Source organism: Rhodnius prolixus, unplaced genomic scaffold, assembly GCF_049639745.1.
Source record: "Rhodnius prolixus isolate KJV_2025 unplaced genomic scaffold, Rpr scaffold_6, whole genome shotgun sequence".
Classification (NCBI taxonomy): domain Eukaryota; kingdom Metazoa; phylum Arthropoda; class Insecta; order Hemiptera; family Reduviidae; genus Rhodnius; species Rhodnius prolixus.
The window spans coordinates 22,881,123-22,907,884 of NW_027411634.1; the positions used below are offsets into that span (position 1 = coordinate 22,881,123).

General features: G+C 32.9%; 1 protein-coding gene and 1 long non-coding RNA gene across 12 annotated transcripts in view; one reads left to right on the top strand and one right to left on the bottom strand.

Moving 5' to 3' along the window:
* Positions 1-6,106: 6,106 nt before the first annotated feature.
* LOC141461025 (uncharacterized) lies at positions 6,107-22,663 on the top strand. The gene is made up of 3 exons (XR_012462472.1): positions 6,107-6,245; positions 18,424-18,624; positions 22,136-22,663. It is a non-coding gene; the product is annotated as an uncharacterized lncRNA (long non-coding RNA).
* Positions 22,664-25,321: 2,658 nt separating this feature from the next.
* CARPB (Carbonic anhydrase-related protein B) overlaps positions 25,322-26,762 on the bottom strand; it is a 458,344-nt gene continuing 456,903 nt past the window's right edge. For 9 of the 11 annotated variants that reach the window (XM_074141631.1, XM_074141632.1, XM_074141637.1 and 6 more), the window contains one exon: positions 25,322-26,375. In XM_074141631.1, the coding sequence (XP_073997732.1) occupies positions 26,301-26,375 (75 nt within the window). In that variant the 3' untranslated portion in view covers positions 25,322-26,300. The remainder of the gene's footprint in view (positions 26,376-26,762) is intronic. The other 2 variants (XM_074141636.1, XM_074141638.1) reach the window with 1 other exon arrangement.

Below are 26,762 nucleotides of genomic sequence, written 5' to 3' on the forward strand. Positions count from 1 at the left end.
AGTGGGTCTGAGTGCGAGGGGTTGGAGGAAGTGAAGATTGTAGTCACGTAAAAGGCATATAAGAATCAAAAGTGTAAGAAAGGGTGGTTCTGGGGCGAGGAGGCCAGTCTGGAGGGTCTATTACTCCCATGTTAGTGCCCTTTCTGCGCTAGCAAGCACCCCCCACACAGAGAACCTAGTAAATACTCCCAACCCTAGTGTACTTAGAGCACCACCATACATGGAATAGAATCGCCAGAGCGGAGGAGGTAGGTGTAGCTTAAGATTTGTTATAATTTGATTAGTGTTGAAATTGAAATCCGCTGGCAAGAGGGGTAACGAGTTCCGTGCGTGACCCGGAATGTTTTATGGCTGGTCGCTTTCTTCTTTGCGCCATCAATCGATGATCCCAACATTAACTCTCCAGAGATTATACTCACACTCCTTACCACATGCCGTTAGTATAACTTTTTCAACTATCAACTTATAAAGATTTAATAACAATTTTATACCATTTTTTTACCACTTTATTTTTTATCTATTTATATTTATAAATAGAATTGAACTTTTAATTTCACCAACCTTTGAGAGTAAGATAGAACTACAAAATAAAACAAAAAGTACAAATATCGCGAACATTAATCGAACTACCAATGAAGGGATCCTTTCAATAAACTACCCCTTTCATGTCTACACAAACATGAAACTATCATTGCTTTCGAGATTTGAAAAAATAAAAATGGTACATTGATGCTACCTCGTTGAGGTTTTTTTTACTAATCAATCTTGAAGTGAAAGCAATATTATCTTAAGGGTCTCTCTCAATATTGCTTTAGGATTCCATCAAATTCTATAACACAACCAAACCCTTTAATTCTAACTCTTTTTGACTTTCTTTTTTTTTTAAACGTTATTGAGAAAACATCCATGTTCGTATTTAATAAAATCATTTCAAGCAGGATTTTGATGGCCAGTATTCTCGGCCCTTTACTGAACTGCAAGGCCCTTAATACTACAGTTAATAATTACACCAATAAGAATAAAATAAAAGGAAGGTGTTTAATAGCTCAGCGTTTAACGATTACTGAATTCCAACGGGAAGATCCCTTAGATTTTTTTTCTTTCTTAACAGCTTCTTGCTGGAGATGGACAGCGTTGTCTGTAACTTGAGATCACTGTTAAAAGCTCCAGAAAATGATTTCTGAATAACTATTCTCCTACAAGATTACCACTTTTTTTTTCCAATAGAATGAAAAAAATAACTGCCAGTTTCAGTCAAGATATATTTTTATTAAGCCGAGCTTTCGAGCTAGTGACTAGATCATCTTCAGGGCTAATTTACAAAGTAATATTTTACATCATGAAAAGGGTTGGTGTGCCTTCTGTCTTGTCTGTTCATGGACTTAATGTTGTAATTAACCCTTTAATGATGCAAAATATTACTTTGTAAATTAGCCCTGAAGATGATCTAGTCACTAGCAGTTATTTTTTTCATCCTATTGAAACTATGAATCAGTCACCAAAAATAATGAACACCTTTTTTTTTACTTTGCTACATCTTGCTTAGTTTATGTTGATTATTAAATAATAATTTTAGACTCGGAGAACATCACTTTTTTTCTTGTAACTTTCATTTCTGATCATTTCTGTTTTCTTGTGATTGGAAATAATTAGTGACATTGCCTCTGTTTAAAAGTAATAAAAACATTAAAATTTACTGTTTACTCATTTAAAATACATTTTATTAAAGTTATTTTCAAATTAAGAGGACAGTTGTTAAATCTGAATTTCAATGTTACCAGAGATGAAACTGTAGATTTGTGTTCCATGTGTAACCAGTCTGTTATTGAAGATACCTTTCATTATGTAAGTGTCTGTCTTGAACTATCTGAATTCAGTGTAAGATGGTTAGGAAAGAAAGCGTTATCTGAATCAGAGTGTATTGAATATTTAAATGGTCGTGACTGGGATAAGCTATTTAATTATCATATTAGAGCTTGGAAATACAGAAGTTTCCTCACACAAGAATATAACTGAAATTATGCGATAAGTTCTGGCTGCCATTGTAAATTGTAAATTTTTAAATAGAATATGGCCAAGCAGATGGACTGCTGTCCATGCTTTGTGTAAATATGATTTTCTGGTTATAAGATTATGCATATATTAACTAAAAATAAAACACTTAATTATTAAATATTATTATTACTGTTTACTCAGAATAATATAAAATTAAAAAAGAATAAATAAATAAAAAAGACATTGCCACCAAGTTACTGTTGGATTTTGTTTTTAATAAAAATTGCAAAAAGTCAGACTTTAAATAATAATTAATTCATATTAAATTTTAATCAAACTTATTAAAAGTTAATAATATTTTAATAACACTAATTATTATTAAATTGGAAGAAAATATTAAATAAAATACCTACTGCATATTACCAGCAATAATGCACGATTTTTTGTTTATTTCTGTCAAAAGAGTTTTTCATAAATAACTCTTAAAAATTGATGAAAATTAAGGTAATTAATCTTCAACTCTTTTGTTATTAAAAAGTAATTGTATTTTAATTATCGGAAAATTAGAATAAAGTTAATTATGTTTTGCTAGAGTTTTATTAGATCAATTAAGCTTATTCAGCTGATTTTCACCAATGACAGGCATCATTAAATCTTGACAATAATTCTGCATAATCATCTTATACCATCTAGCTTAATCTTAGTTGCCTTATACGGTATCTTATAGCATAAAATATTAATGGGTACATACGAGGTGTGGCTATTAAATAACGAGACTATTGCTGTAAAACATTTTATTTTAAATTTATACATATTTAGTTATTATCACCTTCAATATACACCGCTCCCCTATCCCTACAACGCTCCATGCGAATTTACCATTGTTCGAAACAGTGCTGGAAGTCTTTTTCTTTGAGCTCCTGCATGACGCGTGCCGCTTTTTCTTTCACAGCTTCAACGGACTGAAATCGTCTTCCTTTTAATGCAGAATTGACTTTGGGGAACAGATAAAAAGTCACATGGGGCCAGGTCAGGCGAATAAGGCGGATGGCCTAGAAACTGGGATGTTGAACTTGGCTATAAACCAATGCAGGGTGAGTCGGCGCGTTGTCTTGATGGAGAACCCGTGACTTGTTCTTCCACAAATCGGGTCGTTTTTTTCCTTACTCTTACACGGAGTTGAGCAAGCACCTCACGGTAGTAATGTTGATTAATTATAATCGATATTTTCATCCGTTTTGGACGTGGAAGGGCGACCCGGGCAGTCATCATCTCCGACCTCTTCTCGGCCATCTTGGAAACGCTTGAACCACTCAAAAACTCGCGCATGTGATAAACGTTCATCGCCATAAACTTCTTTTAATAAAACATAAGTTTCAGTAACGGTTTTACCAAGTTTTGATGTGAAATTTCGCGACAATTCGCATGTGTAGTATCATGTTTTCGGCAAAACGAAACTAAACACCTCTTACACAAACGACGGTTCCGGTCAGACAGATTTCTCTACAAACACGTGAGACGCTGCAATCGAAAGCGAAGGCTTTACGCTGCACAGCTGTCGGTCGTTAGGATTTGGCGCATGCATAGTTCTTCTGTAGCAGCATCAGTCTCGTTATTTAATAGCCACACCTCGTAGTTTCTATTTACGAGAAAGCTTTGAAAAAAATTAAATAAAATCATTTCTTTTTTGTATTCTCTCACAATTTTTATGCTAAATATGAGGTTTCATCTTACAAAACGTAGATGCTCTGCTTGTTTTCATAGCATAATGTATTGATGCCATTTTGTGAGATGTCGGCAATACTGCTTATCAATACAGATTTTTTTTTTTAGGTAAAAATGTCGAAAAAGAGACAACAGATTATTAAAAAAATAAGTCTTCAACTATTTATAGTTTTTTAAAAGCGAAACAATTAGAATTTTTTTATAAATAGTGAAATTACAGTAAAACTTTGACTTTAAAAGGCATATACTCGTAAGTTCTCTTATTTTCTTATTAGCAGTTTATGAAAATGTAAATATGCCTTTACAAAGCAAAACAAGAGATGCGATGATCAAATTACATTTTGCAAAAAAAGTGTTGGAAAAAATGTAAACAAAACAGATTTTCAAGCTAACTTGAAAGATTTTAAAGTATGATAAGTTGAGGAAGGCATATAATATATTCTACAGAATATTTACATAAGTTACTTATAAACTTGAATCTTACACACTCCGCCTGGATTTAAAGAGATGTTCTGAAGGATGGTTGGTCCAAGGATAATAAAACCAGCGCGTTAGATGAACTCAGTTCACTTAACTCTCTACTTTGTTTTCATAACCAGCCCCAATGTATATTCAAAATTATATTTTTAAGTGGATTAATTTCGTTATTATTTCATTTTTTTAGAAGAAAAAGTGCGAAACAGAAATTTGTAAAACCAAAATAAAATAAAAATTACCATGATAAACAAATAAAAATATAAAAAGTCGATTTATTTTATTTTGTGTGCCTTTAAGGATAAAAAATTTCCAAGCTTTCAGAACTTCTAAAATAAAATTAAGTTATTTACATCTGAAACGATGATATTGTTGGTCGTTGGGCAACTTAAAACATTTTTATAGCTGTGTGGTTGGGTAAAACCCAAAAACTGAATATTTTTTTCCCCTTCCACGAAGTTTGAGTCCTTAAAATTGGGCAGTCTTCACATAATATTTTTTTTTATTAATTAGCTCCTGAAGAAAATAATCAATGATTGTCAAAACATTGGGAAAATAAATAACATATAAAAACAATAATTTTTTGTGTACTGACTCAACAACACAATGTTTAAGAAGTAATCAATAATTAAATAATAACCTATTCGTAAGTTTCTATTTGTATTATATTTTTAAGGCTCAATAAATGTACAGTACTGTGATGAATTAATCAATAATTAAAATGAAGATGGTTATAGTTTAAGTAAGACCACCATCTTTATGCTGTATTCATTGGTGCATCTCTCTTGTCTAGTTTTGTATCACAATGGCGAAACTTGTCTTGAAGTTTGTGTATTCATCCCACTTCTTTTTTCTTTTGAATAAGGTACAATACATACTCTTTAGGAAGCAAGCAATCCGATATAATATTAATGTACCTGACTGTCCAGCCTGTCCATGCAGTGATCATTTCATTTAGAACAGGCTTTGTCTTAAATCAAGAGAACCTTTTATCTACAAACCACATTGCAGACTTTATTTTCCAGAATCTAAGCGTAGGCATCCTTAAGAAGCAGTCTTTTGGGATACTGCTTGAGAAAAGAACAAAAAACTAACCTCCCCAATAATGCAGCAGCTAAAATTTTGTAGTCAGAACTCAATTTCATACAATTCCATGTAGCAGTTAGGGAAAAAGAACAAAGAAGCACCAATAGAATATTATGTACTACGATGAAAATAAAATAATTAAGTATTCACATGATAATCAGACTTATAAGGCGGTCCACACTTAATGAGGGCTAATAAATGCTGTTTTTAAAAAATCAGTATCAGTATAAAATAAATGTGTATGGGGTCAGTGAGTGTTTGGGTAAGAGTATATTTTGTGAAGCAAATGGAAACGATTGATCTGAAACACTTACCTTCTAGTTTTAGCAGAAACTTAAATAAAATCCTTCTGAAATAATACTGTCCTCTCTTAGGTTGTGAGATTAAGTAAGTTGAAGTAACTGACTGGGCCATTACCTATCCACTAGTAGGCAATAGTTTAAATTATGCTATTTTACTAAAAATGCCTCCTAAAAGAGTTGTAAGATATTTGTATAATGTACGGGACAGCCATTTAAGTTTTCACCACTGTATTTACAACTATTTTTATTATCTCTTACTACACTATTTCTAAAATCTAAGCTGATCAGAAAAAGGGAATTTATCAACGTAGGCTGAATTAAATATAACATTACCAAAAATAACAGATCACCAAGTTTTTTTTTTTTTCTGAAAAACTGAGGTTTAAGATTTACGAAATACAGGCCAATTGCTGTTAGTAACAGTTGTAAGTTCCGAGGCCTTCTAAACGATATAGCAGCGCTATCTATTCCATTCTCCCTGTAACTACTATTCAATGTCTAAGTTTAAAGTCGGCCATTATTGAGTTTATAAACACATGGTGAGAAATAATAAGTATTAATCAGTGGCTAATCATTATGAAAGCGAAATTACTGTTTTTATGAAATTGTTCTTTATTGATTAGATAGTAAAAACAAATCTGAAAAGCCTTTCAAGGAAGTGTTGTAAGTATTTAACATTGATTGTATTGTTGATTATTCTCGTAACAAGAATATAATTGTAAAATCATTTTCTGTTGGTCGATAACAATTGTGCCTCTACTACAAGGAATTTCCTCAATATAATCACAAAAATTAATTCCTCTATAATAATATCAATGCAAGTCTTCTCACATGACCAATAGATCAGAGAAACAATCTCTACTGGGTTTCTGCTGTAGGTGGGTTCAGGCCCTTTGGAGTTGGCGTAAATGAAAAGTCTCTAAAACCCTGTCAGATTTCATCGCTACCATGCAGTATAAGGCATTTAATTATTAATAACAAGTAGTTGTCTCCATTAAATGTACAGTAATTCTTGAAGTTACCAAATAATGGAAAATATTGAGCTAAGATGAATGATATGAACTAAACCGTAAAATTGATGGTATAATTTATTTTTGTGTAGCATTCAGTTATCACGACAAATACAGAAAATATAAACTGACTAGCATCTCCTTTAATAATCACATCATTAACGACTTAAGAGAAGCTGCGGTCTATACCGGTTAAAAGAGAAGGAGTATGGTTCTTAATGATAGCCTAAGTTCACTTGTTCACTAGCAAAGATATTGTCAAGGATATTCCGCTATGTAAATACTGTTCATTGAAATGTGAATTACAAGTTTACAAGCCTAACCTATACGTGTGTATGGACTCATTTTGGAATAGAGAAAGAGAGGATATGTTGATGTTACAATCTGAGATTAACACATGTTAGAGGTTTTAGCAAAGATTTCTAAACCAAATTTGTTTATACACATACTCTACATCTCTCCATGATCTCACTCATCCCATCGGGATACGTATTTTAATGACGTAAACACTTAAGTAGTAAAACCATCTTATGCAAATAATTTACCAACAAGCAAAATCAATTCCAAGTCACGTATTTTGTTAACTATACTCATAATATGCAATCCTTAAGATAAATGTAATTAAAATTAATATAAAAAACTAAATTACAGAAAAAATAATTTGTTGTTACTATTAACTAAATTTTAATTAATATTTGAGTGAATATTACGAATTATTATTGTGTTAGTGCCTTTTCTGCTTAAAAAAGAAAATTAAAACCAGACAAAAAAATTTGTAAAATTAAAAATATCAAGAAAAACCGGGTTGGTTGATTTAATTAAACATTTTTAATTTGTTACCTTTATCAGTGATAACTAAGGAACGGATTTTTATGTATTTAAAAATGCCAAATATTTAACTAAAATATGCATTTATTTTCGTCAATTATGTGGAAAATATGTGATTTTCTTAAAATATTTTCTGGAATATTTAAGTAAAATGGACATTTTTTTTTTTTATGAAAATGGATTTTTTTGGGGGGGGGGCAAGTTATAATTATTTATACAAGAAAAGAACATTTTTACAATTTATAATAATTTATTAGGAACAAAATAATTTGTTTTTACAAGTTATAATGATTTATACAACAAAGAACATTTTTACTATTTATAAAAAGATGTGTTAAATTTTCAATTTTGAAAACTTCTCTCTTCGAAATTGTTTGCAACCACATGAAATTTCAAATGTTGGAACGTAAAGTGACGACGATCTGGGCGTAAGATGGACTTGTAACGACTAAAAGATCGTTCAACATCTACAGATGTTATAGGTGCCTTGCTGAAAGAAGTTATCTCGTTGGTTGTAAAGGGTACGCGATGTTCTGAGGTGACTTCTGTTCCACTGATAATATCAGAAATCTGGCAGATGGTCTCCCACCCTTTGTTCTTGCTCAGTACTTCTACCAGTTTTGATCTGATCAGATCTCCCTTACTCCCAGGTATTCCTTCCACCTTTTCGATGACTTTTTTAACGTTGGACACGTTTTCTGTCAGTCGAACATTTTGGGACTCAAGTTGGGTAATGGCTTGTGCAAGAAATACGCAATTGTCAGAAATGAATGCAAGGTCGTTCCTTAAATTAGGTTTCTCGAATAAAGACTTGGCTGTATTTATCGCTACTGCTTCGTCTTCGAGATGTGAAAGGACATTCTTGATTTTATTGTAGTTTTCATAGTAATACTGAGCTGCTTCCAGCCAAGTACCCCATCTTGTCAATATTGGTTCTGGCGGAAGGCACAAGTCTGGATAGAGATCTTTTAGCATTTTAATGCGACTTGGTGCTTTTAAAAACACTTTTTTAACCACTGTGATTCACAGTCTGTGGTTCACAGTTCCTGTCAACCACCTCCCAATTATGAAAATATGCCCAAAATGAAAAATATGTACATATTTTGATTAAATATGTAGAAATATTTATTTATTTTAATCAAATATGTATAAATATGCGATAACATCCAAATATGTGGAAATATGTGAAATAAAAGTAGGCTCAAACGGCTTAAAAAGTGTCAGTATGAATACTTCTAGTTGAAAAACGTCTGTAAATTGCCTAGAAAAAATATGTAAATACATACGAATCCGTTCCCTAGTGATAACAAATTAATTTCAGAAAGATTTAAAAAGAATGTGATAGGTGTTTTCTTATTAGACAAATGTTAAAAATCGGCTAAAAAGTAAGAATAGGAACAAGTTGATGTTTTTACTCGTATGTTGTTCTTGGTATCGAGAATGTCAAGCTTCTTTCGAAGTATCACATCTACATTGTTGAATAATTAAAACGTTTTTTTAGGATAGAATATGCACTGTCCGATTTATAATGAAAATACAAAGCTAATGAACTGTGAAAACGTGGAAATACAATAAATAATAAAACAAATACAATTTTTAATTTTTCTTATTATTTTACTTTCCAGTCAATTTCTGTATACATAGGCGCATACAAAGAAGTTTTATGGGTTGAAACCTCCCTTGAAAATATATGAAAAAGCAATAGTTTTTCGATAATAAGCTGTAAAAAAAGTAATTGTAACTTTTCACATTATTTTTTTTAATGTGTACAAAATGGAAAGATTATTAAGAAAATATTTTTACAAAAATATGAATTCATCTGTTACTATATTCTAAATATAATTCTCAAATCTAAAAATTGGACGCATTTAGATTAGATTCCTGGGATTAGCTAGTCAGTTGGCCCCCCTGTGCGCCAGGTGGGGGATTTATTGTGAAACCTTCTAGTTGCAGCACCCTCCAGTTGTTTGATTGAATAGACTTATTCAACACGAGGTTTTCTTATCCAAAATACTGAACGCTCAGCCTTAAACACTCTTCACTTCGATTGGAAATACTATTTATTTTTTCATTCTTTCAAAGCAATACTGGCCGTCCCTTGTTAGACGCACAGATTCATGTGTTCAGACATTCTGCGATGGCCTTTCAGAAAGTCTAAGATCGTCTTACTGGCCATTCACCTTAGAGCAGTGGTCGCCAAACTTTTGAGCGTGTGAGCTAGCAAAGCATTTATAAATCTTCTAGTGAGCTACCAAGGAATACAGGACGAAAGAAAGTACGCAAAACGGAATTAACACACGTTTATTGCCTACAAACATACATTTCTTGTATTAAAATCTACATATCTGACAGTAACAGTAAGTGTAACAAAAAGTTAAAATGTACATTTCAATGAGAGGAGTTTTTGGTCATCAAGTATTTTCTTGAAGTTTGGAGAGTATGTTGTAGCAACCATTCTGATGCAGTTGTCCAAATGTTCATCGGTCAGTCTGTTTCTATATTTGCTTTTTATGAACTTCATACTTGAAAAAGATGCTTCACACAAGTAGGTAGAGCTGAACATAGCTTTCAACCTCAATGCAACTTGAATTACAATTGGATATTTTTCTTTGGGGACTAGAGGCCAAATATTTGCAGTGGTAGAAAGGGTTCTTAGAGACAGATCATTTTGAAAATCGACAAATTCCATTTCAACTGCAGCCTGATCTCCACCCAAATGTTTTACAACACAAGCTGAGAAATCTTCTGCATCGATCTCTACAAAAGGAGAGTTGACGAATTGTGCCACAATCAATATGCTTTTAAAATCTTGGAATCGTTGATCGAATTGTTGTCTTAAGTCTGAAAGAATTTCAACGTATTCTTGGTTATTGCCGAGGTGCTGGGGAGGATTTTGTTTGTGGCCGTGAGCTACCCAAAATTACCCCGCGAGCTACCGGTAGCTCGCGATCGACTGTTTGGCGACCACTGCCTTAGAGCGATGCCATGGTAAACTAACGATTACGTAAGAAACTTTTTTGCCTTCATCTGGCTGAGGTTTTCCCCAACCTGGGTCATGGTTGTTGGTAAGTTTTTGCTTTTTTTGTCTGACTTGACAGAGATAAACTTTCTGAAGAAAAACAATTTCTGTTTTCATATTGTAGTTTAAAATTACTTCTTTTTAAATGTTTTTTTAAAGGATATTCTGTTTATATTTGGCTTAATATATGTAATATTATTAGCAGATGTCAACCACAAAGATGTAAACAGTTGGACATAAAATAATAATTATACTAATTATAATAAGAATATCTAGCCAGGGTGTTGGTCTAGTAATCAAGAGCGTGGCTTTGTAAGTGGATGGTCCCCAGTTCGAATCCCACGTATGACTACATTTTATTTAAAAAAAGTGTTATGATGTATTAAGTATTGTGAATGACTGCACCCACGAGATTCGAACTGGGAATCTCCCACTTACAAGACCACGCTCTTGACCACTAAACCAACACCTGGCAAGCTAGTCTTACCGTAAATCATAGGTCAAGAAGTCTTACATACGGGGTACATTAAAATGATGTGATGATTGCTTTTATTTGATGATAAAACAAATTTATCCTGATTCTCCCACAACCATTACATTAATCTACATTCTTTAAAATATTCAATTATTATTATTTTTGTTCTTTGCGTCAAAAATAACAAATTTTTTTTGCAGTCAGAGGACCTCCCAAAACGTGTATTTCTGGTGGAAAATTAATATTGAAAACCGTTCACGAATAAAGATAAAATTGTAACTTTGATCTTAAATATCTCGACTAATGTTAGGGATGTCGAAACGGGGTTAAGGTCATTTTTCACAATTTTTTGTGTAGTTTTCATAATCATTGTCAAAACTAGTGGTCCTTATGAAACCTCAATTAGGTTTTTGCTCGTAACTCCGCTAAAAATGAAGATACAGCATCGGGGTTGGAAAATTTGAAAACTAGACCAAAAAATAAATGGCTAACTCTGCCGAACTCCGACTCAACTCTGACTCTCTCCAACCGAGACTGACTGCAACTCTGTCTGGCTGCAACTCCAACTGCGACTCCCCCACTCCAACTGGGACTGCCCCACTCCAACTACGTCTGTCTCACTCCCACCTGCCACTCACTGGCTGGGAAAACACATGCTGCCCCCCACCCCAACTGGGGCCGCTCCCTTAGCTTGCTTTTACACAGCGGTGAACCGTTATAGGCTACGGTCACTAAACTCCTTGAACAATCTAGCCCCTTTCTTCTCCGGCTCAGGTAAAGTCTGGCCTGTTGTTTACACAGTGGTAGACCGTTATAGACTTCGGTCACTCCACTCCCAGAACAATCTAGCCCTTTCTTCTCTGGCTCAGGTAAAGTCTGGCCTTTTGTTTACACAGTGGTGGACCGTTATAGACTTCGATCACTAAACTCCTAGAACAATCTAGCCCTTTCTTCTCCGGCTCAGGTAAAGTCTGGCCTTTTGTTAACACAGTGGTGGACCGTTACCGACTTTGGTCGCTCAACTCCCAGAACAATCTAGGCCTTTCTCCTCTGCTCAGGTCAACTTCATTACAATATGCACCCCTGCAATTCTGATTAGAATAATATATTATAATGATAGCTCCGCAAAGCAGGTATGCTTCAGAAAAAACATCCGCTTTACTAGGCTTTCTTAGATTTTAGAAATGTAATAAATATAATTTGAATTACCATTGAGATTTTTATCAGCGTTTTTTTGAAGAATGACATCTAATTTATAAAGATTTAGCCTTAATTATAAAGACTCTCTTTCTTCCGAACCATTTTGTTAATGTTTGCCACTAAAAAAAAAAAAAGAAGAAGAAGATTTTACCTTATATTGTGAGCTTTATTTGTTTTAACTTTTATAACAGAGGTTACAATTCAAAGGGAACCCTTTGAATTACAAAGTGAAATTGTAGCTAACTGATACATGCAAACATATACATGAACAAAAGTTACTAACTCCATACATAACATATAACATTCTCACATACAAAATAATCTCTACAACCCCTTGTTCTCCAATCTAAATGGCTGGCACATATACACTCGTGGATGTATGAGTAGCCACACCGCCTGTGTGTCTAGCCAACCAAGCCACTGTGGCGGGTGGAATGAAGAAGGCCCTTGCCCAAAAACAAACCTGTGTGCTCACTCTTCAGTTACTTCTGACCGCCCTTTTCGCTCAATTAAAATTCCAATTAATACACTCCACTCAGGGAAGGCTTGGTGCTGTCAAGCCATAGATAGAATGGTGGCCAAAGCATGTGAAGAGAGAGGGTTTAGGTAATTTCTCTGACCCAGAGCCTGCTCCGATGGCCTGCTTTACTACTGTTCTGTTTTATTCTGAAGTGGTTGGCGAGCCGCTTCACTGCACTTCTAGGGTTCATTGACTTTTTCTCTGTTACAGTTACAAAAAACGATCTCTTTGCCTTGCCAGTAATTTATTAAGTTTAGAGTTACTAACCTCTCTTTCCAGTTAAAAAACAGCACAATTAGTCTCACAAACAGTCTCAATTAGCCAAGCTTTCTCGTCACAGATATAACATATTTCCACATAATTCAAAGGAAACGATAACCTCTTTGAGTTATTATCTAATTTTTATTTATATATTTTATTTAATTTTAATCGGTGTTTTCTACAATAGAATTCCAGTACTACATTTAAATGACCAAACTTTAGAATAGATACTATGAGAGTACAGTCAGCTGAAACTCACCCTTCCACTATTGCACTGTCCTCCAGAATAGCATTTATATCGATTTTATTTTCTAGAGTTGGAATTGCTCGATACAACTTTATAACCTCTCTGGTAGGTTTTGTTGAATGTTTGTTTATTTTTTTCAAAGTCAACTTTAATAGTTTTGTTTTTATATTTAGAATACTATTATCATTTACTATGTGGATATATTGAGTTTTCCTCACTTCAGGTTACCTTATTGTATCAGAATATTAATTTTAATGTACAGTTTTCAAAATAATAATGAATGATTTTTGGGGAATATCGATGTGCAGTCATCAATAAATAATGTAGAGCTATGTATGTAAGATTAAGATTAAGATTAAGATAGTAGACGGGACGGGACCTACGCCCCACGGCACCGCAGCCACAGAAGACTTATTGTGCCAGCCCCTTCTTAGTTCTAGTAAGCGAACCCTCTCCTACTAAAGAGGTTGAGGACTTTCCCTACTAGTTCTTTTTGCGCTACTATCTCCTTAGGCCTCAGCGTTCCAAAGGTTTCATAGCGCAAACGCTCGATTGCAACGCACTCGAACAACAGGTGGGAGGCCGTTTCCTCCTCTTCCTGACATAATCTGCACAACGGCTCCGAGCTGATAAGCCCCACCTTGCGCAGATGCTTCTTAAACCTACCGTGCCCCGTGAATAGGCCTGTAATCAGAGTAATCTGATTTCTGCCCAAACACAGGGTCTCTTTGGATCTTTGCTTACACAGCCAAGGCAGCAAGGTCTTGCTGTGTTTAACCCCAGGACACATCACCCAGTTCTTTTCGTGCTCCCCTCCAGATCCAACCTCTCTGAGAGCCGCACGAACCGAACCCCTGGTGATCCCCAGGACAGGCTCTGGGGCCGATGAAAGGAGTGTTAGCTCCATTCCTGGCCAGCTTTTTCATTCCCTCCACATGACCCGGCACCCATTCCAACCGAACTTTGTTGTGCCGCGCCAGTAGTTCTAGGGCCTTCCTACATTCCCAAACCAGGGAAGAGGTCATTCTGAAGGAATACGAGGATACTACAGTGCAGCCTGGCTGTCCGAAAAGATACGAATCTCCCTATTTCTAGGTTCTATCCGCAGGTTTTCCTCAGCACATATTTTAATAGCAAAAACCTCGGCCTGGAAGACTGTGGCGTATCTCCCAAGAGATCTTTCAATGAGTACCTCGGGTTTAACCCCATAGACTCCAGACCCAGTCCCACAGTCCATCTTGGAGCCATCAAATAATACCAAATAATGTAGAGCTATGTATGTATATCATCATAACTGTTGACAACAGTACATTAAACTTCATAAACCTTTTTATAATACCCAGAAGAAGGTAGTAAAATTACCGAAACGTTGATATAAAGCAAAAAAATTTGTATTTATTGATGACCGCACCTCGATGTCCCCCAAAAATCATCCATCAACAACGGCCGAAAAAACCAAAACCATCCATCGTATTAAATATTAAACCAACCTTCAATAAATTCAATTTTTTAGAGGAATGTCTAGAAAAGTAGAACTAGAACAATCTTGATTAGCTTTTTAGGTAAAATAAGGAAAAAAATTTTTTGTTTATATTTACGTATTTAAAATCTCTACATTTTTTTTTCTTGTGTTACAACCACTTAAACAAAATAATCTTCTTGAAATAAGGCTGAAATGCTCGGCTACCTAATTTTCACTTCACTCAAAATGAGTTTTATAATAATACTTTCGGTTATACTCCAGATTCAGTGCTAGCATGAACGTTGTTTATTCGTCAGATGTTCTGTTAAAATAAGAAAAACTCTCTAATGTAATTGTGAAAAGTAAGCATTTGAAATCTTGACTAATTCTATAAATAATTTAATTAACTTTCCCATCGTTTAGTTACGAATTTTTTAAACTCAGACTTGGCAAAATAATTTGATGCATTTCCCTAGCAAATTTCAAGTTCATCATAAAGTTTGTAATTTAGATTAGATTTAGAATTATTACAGTTAAATTATTAATTTGTCCAATTCACCTGACTCCACCTAAATAATGAAGAATAAACAAATAATCTTTTTTGATAAAAACTCATTATCAGCAATATTTAAAAAAAAAAAATATATGTAGACAGTTACAATGAAAATCCAAACCCACTGACCTGCGAAGTAACAGGTGGATCCATAGTACACTAGAAAGGGCACTGTGTCAAACTGACCCTTATTTCAATTAAGTTAGAAACCAATTGATTTAACCAAATAAGGCTTTTAAAAACCAAAACATTTTTGCTAAATTTACGTGTTATTTAAAATTAACTACCATTAAAATTGGCTTCTGAATTTATAAATAGACAGTTTTAGTGAAGATTATAAAAGAAGCAATTTGTCATCCAAGCAATCTAAATTTCATTGAAAGCAAGATGAACTTCTAAAATTTGGGTTCATCACATTTGTATTTTAATTTGAATTTTTCTGAATATTATTATTAAAAATGAGGTGGAAAGATGGAGAAAAAGTTGGAATTAGATGGAGAAATGGAAGGAATTGAGAATGTTCTTGTTGGAAGTTGAAATGATCGTTTATTTTTTAAGTTGAATCGGGGACAATGAAAGGATTGTGATGTATTGATTACTTGGTATCGATTGCTGAAATTAGAGGAAAGAAATAGGAAGCGAAGAAGGCAGGAACTAAAAAGAGATTTATTATTTTGATACTGCGAGTTTACTCCTCTACCTGAGGAGACTTGGACGATCTTTTAGAAAAAGGATATCCATGAAGAAGGCCGGGATGGTTGGAGAAAAGCATGAGAAGTTTAGGAAATAAGGTGGTCATTTAAGAGGATAAATAGTTCATCCAATTTAGTTAATGAATACGTACTGAGAAAAGGACATACAGAATATACAGGTTGTCCCAAGCTATATGGATAACGACTTTTTCTCGGAAACTAAGATAGCTAGAAGAAAACTAAAAAATACGTGTTCCCTTAGTTTTTTGTTAGAAATCCAAATTTAAGTTGTAAATTCTTTTTCGGTGCTTCCAGAAGCGAGATACAGGCATCAACTTCATTTTTTCAAATGGGGAGGTGGGGTTTTTATTTCAGAAATAGATTCCTCTATTTTTTTTTAAGAAAAATTTACTTGAACGGTTTTTTTTTATGAACAATATTTTAGAAGTTATGAATGAAAACATGATTCTTATAAAAAATTTCAAATAAGAATTGAAGGAATTGAAGGTGGTTTATGGCTAACAAGGCTTGAAAAGCTGATAATTGTTGGGAGTTGCACTTTCATGCACGTCAATCAATTCTTCAAGCATTTGGCAATAGTAATCAAGGATCGTAGAAGTACATATACGAGGGTCGTTTGAAAAGTCCGTGCAAAGTCAGAGAAATAGCACTACTGGCGCGTATCGAGGTTATGTTTAGTTAGTAGCATCTCTTGGAAGAACACACACCAAGTTTCAGCCAGATCGGTCTATTTCTTTGTGTTTGGCATTCGTTTGAATCGAGGAAGTCGAGTGATTTTCAAAAAATGGGCGAAAAAGAATTTCGTGTGTTGATTAAACACTACTTTATGAAAGGCAAAACGCCTGAGGAGACTAAAGAGAAGCTTGATAAACATTATGGTGACTCTGCACCTTCGATTAGAACAGTTTATAAGTGGTTTCAAAATTTTCGGAGTGGCCATATGAGCACAAGTGACGCTGAACGTTCTGGACGCCCTGTTAAGGTTACTACTCCAGAAATCATTGATAAAATCCATGATATGGTGATGGATGACAGAAGAGTGAAGGTGCGTGAGATTGCTAGTGCTGTGGGCATCTCGAATGAACGGGTACATAATATTTTGCATCAACATTTGGACATGACAAAGCTATCCGCAAGATGGGTGCCGCGATTGCTCACGCTTGACCAAAAACGAAATCGTGTGAAGTGTTGCAAGGACGGTTTGCAGATGTTCCAGAAGAATCCGCAGGACTATAAGCGTCGTTTCGTCACTGTGGATGGAACATGGATACATCACTACACTCCTGAGACCAAAGAACAATCTAAACAATGGGTTACCAAGGGGGAATCTGCGCCAAAAAAAGGCGAAGACCGTTCCTTCGGCCGGAAAGATTATGGCGACCGTCTTTTGGAATTCGCAAGGAATAATCCTCATCGACTATCTGGAAAAGGGTAAAACTATTACAGGTGCATATTATTCATCGTTATTGGACCGTTTGAAAACCGAGCTGCAATAAAAACGCCCACGATTTGCCCACAAAAAAGTCCTTTTCCATCACGACAACGCACCAGCTCATACCTCAGCAGTTGTCGCAAAATTAATGGAAATAGGGTTCCAACTCGTTTCACATCCCCCTTATTCTCCAGACTTGGCTCCCTCGGACTACTATTTGTTCCCCAATATGAAGAAATGGCTGGCGGGAAAAAGATTTTATTCAAACGAGGAGGTGATTGCAGAAACGAATGGCTATTTTTCAGACTTGGACAAATCCTATTATTCGGAAGGGATCAACAAATTAGAGCAGCGTTGGACGAAGTGTATAAGCCTAAAAGGAGACTATGTTGAAAAATAAAAAAGGTTTACCCCCAAAATTTAAGTAGTTTTTATTTTTGCACGGACTTTTCAAACGACCCTCGCATTTTAAGGGCTTACTTTAAGATTTACTTGTTATAAAATTAATTGTTTTTAAAGTATAAATGATTTTTTTTTATAAGGAAAGTATTAATTTTTTATAATTAATTAAATAATTATTAACTTTAATTCAGCTTGAAGCTTGATTTCAACCTGACAGTTTTTTGTTCAGAGTAAATATAGTGGCCCAGCCGATATAAGTTCGGTTTGATTTATTAAGTCTGTCTCGGTAGGAGATAAAAATGAAAAATAAATAAATACAAAACTGGAAGAAATAAAAAACTACCTCTCCACACAGAAAGTTAATATGGAGTGAGGGCTATTGATAGAATAATTAAACGCTCAGGTAGATTAATAGTTGCAAGTCTGTTAGTGACGCATATGGAGTTGAAGGTTTCAATCTGGTTTCAATATAAGCAGCGAGATGTGACAAGTGGTCAAGTGCTAGCCAGAAATTTATTTCCTAATTCCGTTGACATTTCTCTATTTCTGTACCTTCCACTCGTCCAATTTATCTAATGTTTTATAATCAATCACTCCTAATTGCAACTTCACTTGCTATTTAATATGGTTTAACTATCTTTATTTCATCACATTGTTCAAAATATTTATTCAGTATTTATTTTTATTTCCTTTTTACTAAGTATTAAAATCTAAAAAAGGTATCGGCACAAAACATTTGGTTTAAGTGGAACAGCATGAAAACATAAGCATTACAATAAATAGAGGATCACATAATCCATACTCCGAAGAACATAGTGAAATATGTGACTGTGCTTATCAAGTTGTAACGCCAGAAACAGCCAAGACCATCCAAACAAAATGAGATATCTCGTAGATTTTTCTTCAAGTAATACTTACAGGTAGGACTGTTTTTCTTTTTTACTTGTTTTAATTAAGGACTAACATGATGACCATTCGCGGTTGGAACTATTCTGGGCACTGGTGGATAGTTTTAGAAATCTCCCGGAATCAATAAACAAAATCTAAAAAGCACCTTAGAGACTTTGTGGTAAATCTTTACAATAGCCCACGGAGGTGTGGCCTAATATCGAACTGATTCTGATTCGCTGTTACCATATAACCCGCCAAATTCAAATGTAAATATAAAAATATTTCTTTATTTTATATTTACATTTAAATTTGGCGGGTTATATGGTAACGGCGAATCATAATCACTTCGAATTATTAATTCAAGATTGATAATTTTATTTAATTTACCCCCTTTTTGTGGGGGCTTTGCCCCACGCCCCTGATCTATTTTTTATTTTTATGGGGGCTTCGCTCCCCACACCCCCCTCACTACCCAACTAATCCAAACACAACACTAATTTGTAATTCAGACACATGAAAAACAAAAGAAAAGAAGCCTACCTTATTCAATGCAATCCCTATCCTTCTGTTTCTACACTTTATTTACTCCCTTAAATAATGCTCTCATTTGATCACCCATGGAATAATGACTCCAATTCATACTTATCACTAAGGAACGGATTTTTATGTATTTAAAAATGCCAAATATTTAATTAAAATATGTGATTTTCTCAAAATATTTTCTGGAATATTTAAGTAAAATGGACATTTTTTTTTTATGAAAATCGTGAAATGGTGGAATGATTGCATTTTTCGAGAACCTCACAGTTCAAAAGGAATGGCTTTGAATCCACATCAGCATCACTGTCAAGTTTTCCAATAACTGCATTGGCAATATACCTGCCCTCAACGTCAGTGGTTTCATCAATTGACACCCAAATCGGGTCCATCTTTGATATGTTCTCGAATTTTGGTTAGTGTATCTTTATAGATATCTTCCAGGTAGTTTTTCCGCAGAGTGCTCTCGTCAGGCATTTTTTTCCCAATATAGGTCTCTAAGAATCCTTTGAAATGAGGATTTTTAAGTTTGTGGAAAGGGATATCTGCTCTAACCAAAGCCCGACACAGATCTGTACTCAGAGTAGACTTACTTGATGATGGAGATGTAAGGAAGGCTTGATAGGATGTCCTCTCTTTCTTTCTGTTTTTATTCTCTATGCGCGATCCGGTGGCAATATATTGGGTGACTTGGGAACGTTGAGAGCAAGAAACGCGCTTGTCACAAGCTGTGCAGTACAAAATGTCTCCATCACTTCGAAAAAGTTCTGCTGGAAACTCGCGAAGATATTTAGCAACCAGTTGTTTGTTTGAGGCCGATGTTCGTGGCATTTCACCCAAAAAAGAATACACTAAGTGACCGAACGAAATGAATTGGACACTTCAACGAACGAGCTGAAAGAACAGACAACGTCAGACAACTTCAAAGAACTAACAAGTGCCCGTCACTGTTTAGCAGCATTCTGTATAAATTACAATAACCATTGTACCCACTGTGATTCACAGCCCTACAGTCTGTGGTTCACAGTTCCTGTCAACCACCTCCCAATTATGAAAATATGCCCAAAATGAAAAATATGTACATATTTTGATTAAATAAGTAGAAATATTTATTTATTTTAATCAAATATGTATAAATATGCGATAACATCCAAATATGTGGAAATATGTGAAATAAAAGTAGACTCAAACGGCTTAAAGAGTGTCAGTATGAATACTTCTAGTTGAAAAACGTCTGTAAATTGCCTAGAAAAAAATATGTAAATACATACGAATCCGTTCCCTAGTTATCACACTTCGGACCTACATATCTATTACTAACGAAACCAACACCCATTCAAAATTTTGAAACTTTCATCTCCATCCTCACTCATACATTCATGCTTTAAATAAAAGAAAAACTGTGGATTTTAAACGTTCATGTTTTATGAACTTTCAAAAAAAACGCACCTAAAGTTACACACGGGACACTGGCGGGAACTGATAATACGTTGAAAAGGAAGAAGTCACTTTGCAGTAAGTGTACTGCGCATGCGCGCTTAACATTTAATAGGTAAAAAATTCAAAAAAAAGTATCTACAGCACATTAGCGGGAAGTTGAAAAATTTAAAAAGAATATATTGTGAACATTGGCGGGAAGTAGTTTAAAAAGTCAACGGTAAGTGTGCTGTACTGCGCATGCGCTTAAAATAAATAGGCCACACCTCCGTGGGCTATTGTAAAGATTAACCCAGAATTTTTTTATTGGTAGACTTTAAATTAAAATGTTTAATCTTTCAAAATTACTGCTTGCTTCTGCATATCCTCGATCCTGCAAATCTTGATTCTTTCTTTGAAAGGAAAATAATGTTTTCTTTTATTTCAAAGGAGAAGGAAACAGAACAAAAATTGCATCTTTTTTGAACATCTTAAGTTTTATTTGCATTTATTCATTGATTCCATTTTTACATTTCACACAAAAGCGCTTTGGTTTTTTAAAATTATTTTTTTCTGTACAAAATATAAATTTATTGTATTTTTACTACAAATATTTTCAATTACATCGATTCTCATTAACAAAGAAATATTGCATCATTTTTACAAATGTAACAAACAAATAAAATTTTCTTTATTAAGTAATTTTGCATACTAAAATTTACTTTAAATTAAAAAAACATTTATTTTTAAAAAACTGTACTACCAAATTAGTTATTTTACTGAGAATTTCAACCAAATAAAACGATAAAATATTAACATAACTAACCAATACAAGATAATTCTTCTATTTTATTTCCTCTCATTTATTACAAGAAGTAATACTTCTTCATTACGTTCTGAAAAAAGGCTTTTGAAAACCTAGCTGTTTCTAAACAATGGTCTAGAGTTGCAGGAGGGCTCTTGTGGTGGGGTTATATCCAGAAATAAATAAAAACAATATCTGGTGAAGTGTGCTCTCGAAACATGACGCATGTAGGGTAAAAAAATAAAAAAGTTAAACGCGACAAAGTAAGTAATTGCCTATTTTTTTTCAGGCGGGGCTTAACGTCCAACTACCATTTACTAGGTATCGTGGACGGAGGCGAATAGCAAACGTACTTTACTATTTCTCATTTAACCATTAAATAAAATCCAAGGCCTAAGACCGGGAATCGAACCCGGTCCACACAATACATATTAGCTTCGCAAGTTTAAAGCACTCTCTAAAGGAGGTTACTTGCTTGTTTATACAACCAATTATATTTATGTTTAAATACAATATCACGTATAATTCATAAAACAACTTTTACTGTTTTCAATTTATACTATCCCTTAACTGTACTAAGAGAAGATATTGTAATCGTGCATTTTTAGAGATCCTGCAGATAGAGATATTCCATGTAAACATAACCTGACACTACTTTCTCAAAAAATATGGAGTAAAATTTGTTACATGTTTGTTAAAGTAGATGAATTACCACTACTTCATATTCTTGAAGTGTGATGTATTTTCCAGATAAACTGGATAGGTGTTATCTTTTGTTTCAGCACAAACGTTTGATAAATGGAACATACTGAAGCGGGAATAAAAATAGGAAGTTATTGTCCAGGTGCATTTATCTTCCTTCTAAACGAATGAAAATTCTAAGCGCCTGACAAAATGTTTGTAAATTCACCAAACTTTATAACCCTACCTTTATTGTAATATTTATTTTTTTTGTATTATCTTGTTAGATTTTGGTTCTATATTAGCAGTATTATTCTAACGTTAGTAAGAGTGTTATGTTTTAACTTAGATCAATAAGTAACTGTTACAAGATAACATAATGTTTATACCAACAGAGGATCTAGCCTAATATTTTGTAACTAATGAGTATTGAAACTTCTTTGATGTTTATTGACCTGAGTTTAAACAATTATAATAATTTATTTCATGAATACTGATTTTATTTTCATTAATGTTAAATCTTACAAGAATACAATAACACAAAATTGAATAACTTACCCACCAACAGTCCTGGATATAATAAGCTAGTAACTTAAGCTGCTGCACAGGTACATGCGAGTATATTTCAACTCTATCCTTAACACAAATATGAACGCTTGGTTAAAATCAATCAAGTTATTTCTGAGTCCATACACAAGTTAGCAACTTCAGGTGCATTAAAGGGTCCTCAATGCATGAATCCATCGAAAAACATTCCAGTCTAACAATTTATGGAATGTAGTCCAATTCAATGCAGTTCTTTCCGAGTGGATGAGCTTCAATTCATGGATTGAAAAAAAGCAAAACAAAGAAAAGGCTTTACTAAAGATGTGGGAAGAAGATGACCACCCACCGAACTATCTGTAGCTATCTGCCAATGCCTCTACATCCCCATAGGTAACTAGTAACTTAGATTGAGTTATGTTAGGGTTAAAAGGGAAAATAATAATAGTATATATGAACAAACAACACTTTAACTAGAAATGTTATAATTATAAACAAACTGAACACATTTTAAATATTAAACTTAACCTCAAAGGCATGTACAATCAGCACAGACAACGGTAGATATAAGGACTCCCTCCACATATATAAACCCCCACTCTTCCAATTGTACCAACCCACCAGACTTGCTGAAATACTAAATATTTTATTTCCTTAACAATTTCAATATCGAGTTAGATTAAATTAAGAACTATACCAAGTGTTAAAGCTATTTCCTGCATTTTTTTTTTTTATCATAAAACACAATTTGCCAATAAAAAATAATAATAAAATAAATATATATTACTTAATAAAATAATAGAACTCAGAAGCAACTCAGCATAATTTCTCTACATCTTCTATAGATACCAACAAATGTATTAACAATATCCTATTTTCGTTTCAATACTAAACAGCCTAAGTATCCAATTAACAACACGTAAATTATATATACAATTTTTGTTTTTGTTATATATGATATGTTTTTGCTTTATAAGCTGCATTAATTTTTTTTTTTAATTTCAATTTTTTCCTTCGCGCATCATATTTTATTTAGTTATTTGTCAGCAGGCTAAAAGCTAACAATTTATTTCAATTGCAGTATTTAAATAATTGTAACTTTTCGTTGATAATAAGGAAATAATTGTATTGTAAATTGAAGACTTTTACTTAAGTGGTTTCATTGGTTATTTTCTTTTGTTTACTAATTTGATTTTACATTGTAAACCTTTGTTACATTGTATTAAATTATTACAGACATCTTAATACCTAATATATTACATCGATTATGTTATATATATGTTAATATACCTGTCTCAAGTTTCAACATAAATTAAAAATTTATTGAAAATATATTATATTTACATTATTATAATATATATATTTATATAAATAAAAGGAGACAAGGCATTACAAATAAATAAAACTTAGAGGTTATTTTTATTTTCTTCTTTATTACACAAGAGATTACAATTTTCTATTTTCCTTAATTAGAATATTTATATACATATATATCTTTTATTATTATTTTTTGTAACTTATCTCTTTGTTTATTATTTCCATATAATAAATTTATTGCAGCAGTTCCTTTTTTTAATTAATTATAATTTTTTTTTACAAATTTATTAAAGCTATCCTAATCGAGTCTTAAACCTTGTTTATTTTACTTAAAAAAAAAATAAAAGTAAAATACAGTGAGATACGGGGGGTGTTAATTTACATTTTACTTTAATAGGCATAATTACCTTATGTCTATCAAAAGTTTAATGAGTTAATCAGAATAGTTCTTTAGATTTATGTAATAAAACTGGTCTGAAATTTATTCTGTTTGAACGGGTTTACTGACTTTTTTATGCAATTGTATACAGTTGTATTCAGTACTACAATTTTCCTGGTGTTTGAAACTGGGAACTGTGTATATTCATTCAGTTTTTTTTTGGCAATTTGTTGAGAGATTTTTAATTTAATTGAATTTAAGTAATCAATTCATTTTGGCATGATACAGAGTGCCTTCTAACATAATCTTGTATTTGTTACGTCAATTAGAGATATCTAGAAAATCCAAACAAGTTAACAGTTAACACTCCACAAAGAATTAGCTTAAGCTGATAATTGACAGTAACGCATATACTGTGCAGGTACTTTCTAAACAATGGAGGACCAGTCAGGACGCTCGGTTTGCTATTGCTTTGTAACCCTCAAGAAGGTTCTTCTATTTTGCTTTGTCTGTGTTTACTCTTCTGCATCTTATTCATCTTACCAATGTTTCCATTGTCATTCCAACATTCCACGGCCTGCCAAATATTCTTTCTCTTTCTCTTAACCTAACACAAAGATGTTTACATCTTCTTTTAAACCCATTTCGTAAATCTTCTGATCGTAACTTGTTTGAATGCTCACAATTTTCTGTTTATTTTTATTCTCGGTTTATAACCTCGCTTCTTTTAATCCTTTCATAAACAAATTTAGGAATGAAATTGAAAAGGTATTATGAATAATTTTGATTCGACAGGTATTGATTGCATGCTTAGTATATTACGGTATCCCTCGTAGTAGAAATAATTTCAACTCGAAACAAAAATGTGGAAAAAAAGGTGCTAAATGGAGAGAAATTATACAATTTTAGCAGTATAGCAGAATATAGCAATCTGATCAAATAACCAAGGTCGTGAATTGTCCTTCAAACTCCAGAAACGTATCAGTTGAACATCAGGATCATAAAGTAATCAATTCAGGACTTGGGAGATGAATGATCAGAAATCGGAACTGAAGGTACTTAATTTTAAAATTACTTAAATTTTAGTTTTCTAAATTCCATACGATTTAGTTTTTTTTTTTTCACCCGAACAAATAAATATTTTTTTTTTTGCAATCTAAAACTTATTAATTTAAATTAAATATGGGTTAATGCCAATTTAAAAATAATTTGCTTGAAGAATTTAATAAGAATGAATTTGCAATTACAAAATTTAATTTAAGCAAACCTTTTTTCCTTATAAGAGGCAAAAGTTATTAATTTAAATTTAAATATGGACTAGTTTTTAACAAGGTAACATCAATTGATTATTTTACTTCTAGCTGAGTTATTACTGTTTTGTCTAGGTATAGAATTAACGGGAACAGATGAAATAATATTATTCGTTCTAGTGAAAATATCTGAGCATTGATATCGATCAAAATAAAAGCTAGTATTACTAGTACTATTCATTAGATAGAAGAACTATTCCATCAACTCATTGATACTGAAACTAATAAACTAGTATATAATTAATACTGCACAAAATTAATTATTAAAAAGGAACATTAAATAAGCAAACTGAACTATAATTTGTTGTTGTCTCTAGAAGTTAATTCATTTCACGATAGAGGGCGTTCGAAATATCTTCTTTCTATTTAATTATTATACACATTTCATTAATCTGCTCACCAGAAATATATATATCACTATCATAATTATGCAATGATCTTTGTTGAAAATAAAGGAAATCAAATTGAATTTTTTATGCAATAACTGTCCCAAGAGTTAATAGTTTTTTCACTTGCAATAGAATTGACGAGTATTATTTTGTTTAATAAATTTTTGTTTTCTTTATAGTTTATTTATTATTTACAAAATGTTAATGCAGTTTCCAGTTGTTAGCTGTAAAAATTAAACATTAACAAAAAAAAACGTAAGTAAATCAGTTTTTGAATTGCTTTAAGCAAATTTTATTATTAATAAAGGGTTTATAATAAGAAGTAATTTTACTTCTTATTGATGATATTAGTACCTTTGTAATAGACTTCTTTGTACATGCTAGGACACTGTTTAGCTCCAGCCTGTAATTAGAAATACATTTATTATTAAATCGTTATTTTTTTTTGGAATATTATTTATAAAACTAAATTGGAAAATAAATCATTTTTCTGGATAAATTAATTCCTTCCGTTTCTTGGTTGTTTCTTTCTGCGACTCACTTAAAGGAAATTGCCATCAAAATAAAAATTAGGTTAATAGGAATTCATTGATTGTTCCTTAACTTAATTGGCTTTTTGATGATCAGGTGAAATGCCCTAAAAGAGGATATATTTTTCAATAATACAAACATTCTCCTTTAAATAAAAATAACTTTTGTATTTTACGAGGGTCGTTTGAAAAGTCCGTGCAAAGTCAGAGAGATAGCACCACTGGCGCGTATCGAGGTTATGTTTAGTTAGTAGCATCTC